This window comes from Tupaia chinensis, unplaced genomic scaffold, assembly GCF_000334495.1.
Source record: "Tupaia chinensis unplaced genomic scaffold, TupChi_1.0 Scaffold000355_1, whole genome shotgun sequence".
NCBI classification, from domain to species: Eukaryota; Metazoa; Chordata; class Mammalia; order Scandentia; family Tupaiidae; genus Tupaia; species Tupaia belangeri.
The window spans coordinates 2383462-2385325 of NW_006159850.1; the positions used below are offsets into that span (position 1 = coordinate 2383462).

At 60.4% G+C, this 1864-nt stretch overlaps 1 protein-coding gene across 1 annotated transcript in view; it reads right to left on the minus strand.

Moving 5' to 3' along the window:
* FOXL1 (forkhead box L1) overlaps nt 1-1864 on the minus strand; it is a 4720-nt gene that overhangs the window by 2550 nt on the left and 306 nt on the right. Inside the window, exon 2 of the mRNA XM_006152718.3 lies at nt 1664-1730. Coding sequence (XP_006152780.2) covers nt 1664-1730 — 67 coding nt within the window. The remainder of the gene's footprint in view (nt 1-1663; nt 1731-1864) is intronic.

Genomic DNA, 1864 nt, shown 5'->3' on the forward strand with positions numbered 1-1864 from the left:
AAAGAGAAAACATTCCAGATAACTGAGTTAGCATTTCAGTGAGTAAACCGGTGGTCATGCCAAAGGGGGGGTACAGTGGGCAGTGGGCCAAAGGCAGTGCCCTGCAGGGAGGGTGGGGAGACCGGGAAGCCCTCGAGTGAGGGGGGACCCTGGCTGTCACAGAGAGCCCCTGAAGACCGGTTGGGAGGGCTCAGGGAACCTCTGAACACACAGAGAATCCCACCGTAACCCGGGGAATCCAGTGACACCACCACCCCCCCCCCCTTATGGGGGGTTGTAAACCTGACCCAGGAAAATAATGGGGGGGAGGGTAAGATAAATACCAAAAATGAATTTGCAGTCTGCAGTCACCGGCTGGCGGGGGGCCAGGCCGGGCTGGGACACCCAGGCCTCCCTCTCGCTCCAGGTCCCTAATGTAGGCCATAGATCTGGAGGTGGCCCTCTAGTGGGGGGGGCACTGTCCTCCCAGGGTCCCTCGCTCTCTGCGGTATGCTCCTTGCAACCCTGGAGTGAAAAAGAACCTCAATGTCCGCACCTTAATTGCCACCCACGGGCCCCACAGTCGCCAGGGTCACCACCCTCTCCAGGACTGCATTCCCCCCAAGTAAGCTCAACTGGTGAGCCCTCCCTGTTCGTTAGTCTCTGCGCCAGCTCCCACACACTCAGGCTGAGAGAGAAGTCAGTGTCACTTTGCAGCCTCCGCCCCACCTCGCCCCTGCAGCCCCTCCTAGAGCTCCCTGCACCCCAAGTCCAGCAAGCACTTCTTGGCCTCTCCAAGATCGCGCCAGGCCTGCCCGCTGCGTCGGCTGAATGCTGAGGCAAAGCTGAGGTCGAGTTTGCACAATAATAAACACAGCCAAGTTTGGGCATGGGCGGGACACGGGGAGGAGACATGGCCTCTGGTAGGTGTGGCCCGATAGTAAGGGGAAAGAGAGAAGTGAGGTCCCAAATTCTAGCCAAAGGTGCGCACCCCAGCTCCGCGGCAATTTGCAAAGTCCCCGCTGTAGAACTCTGGACCTGGTCCCGTCCCAGCCGGCTCTGGCACAGTGGTAAACCCAGGTAGAGCTTGCAACGTCAGCCTGGGAAAGGCTGGAAGGAACCCTGCCCTGGGCCTATGTCCTTATTTCCGGGGAGTGCAAGGCACAGTTCCCTCGCCTGAGAGCTGATGCGCCCTCGTGCGGAAGCTCTGTTGGCTAAGGACACAGTGGAGGCCCAGTGGGGACAGTGGAGCCTGGGAGATGGCCAGGCGGAGTGGGTTTCCCAGATGAGGATTCAAAAAGGTTCAGAAGCCTCAGATCCCTAAAAAGTTCATTTCCAAAGTCAGCTGCTGAGAACTCACCTACAGCCTGCAAGACAGCCCTGCCTGTGGGCCAGCCAGCTGCTCCCGCTCCCAAACCAGAACCGGAACCGTCCGGCAAGGCACGCCAACCCTGCAGCCAGAGCAGACTGGGCTCACTCAAGGTTTGGGGAGTCGAGTCGGCACTAAGCCCAGGCCTGGGACCAGACGCATGAGTGCTCCTTGGGGAGCCCGGAGGAAAGAGACCTCTGAGAGAAAAGGCTGAGGGCTGAGAGAGGGGAGGTCCTCCTCCTGGGAGAAAAAAGGTTGAGGGCTGAGAGAGGGGAGGTCCTCCTCCTGCCCCAGCACCCCTGTCCCCTGGCCCACCAAAAACTGAAGACACTCAGGCCCCCAGCCATCGGCGTCTTCCCGGGCATCTGCATCCGTCTCCCAACTGTGAGGGTGGTCCACAAGTGAATCGCACACTCTGGCCGGAGGAGTGGGGCCGGTGGAGCCTCACCCTGCCTACACCCTGGAGCACCCGGGTGCTGACCGATGGGAGGAACACCAGAGGGCTGAAGTGTGCCA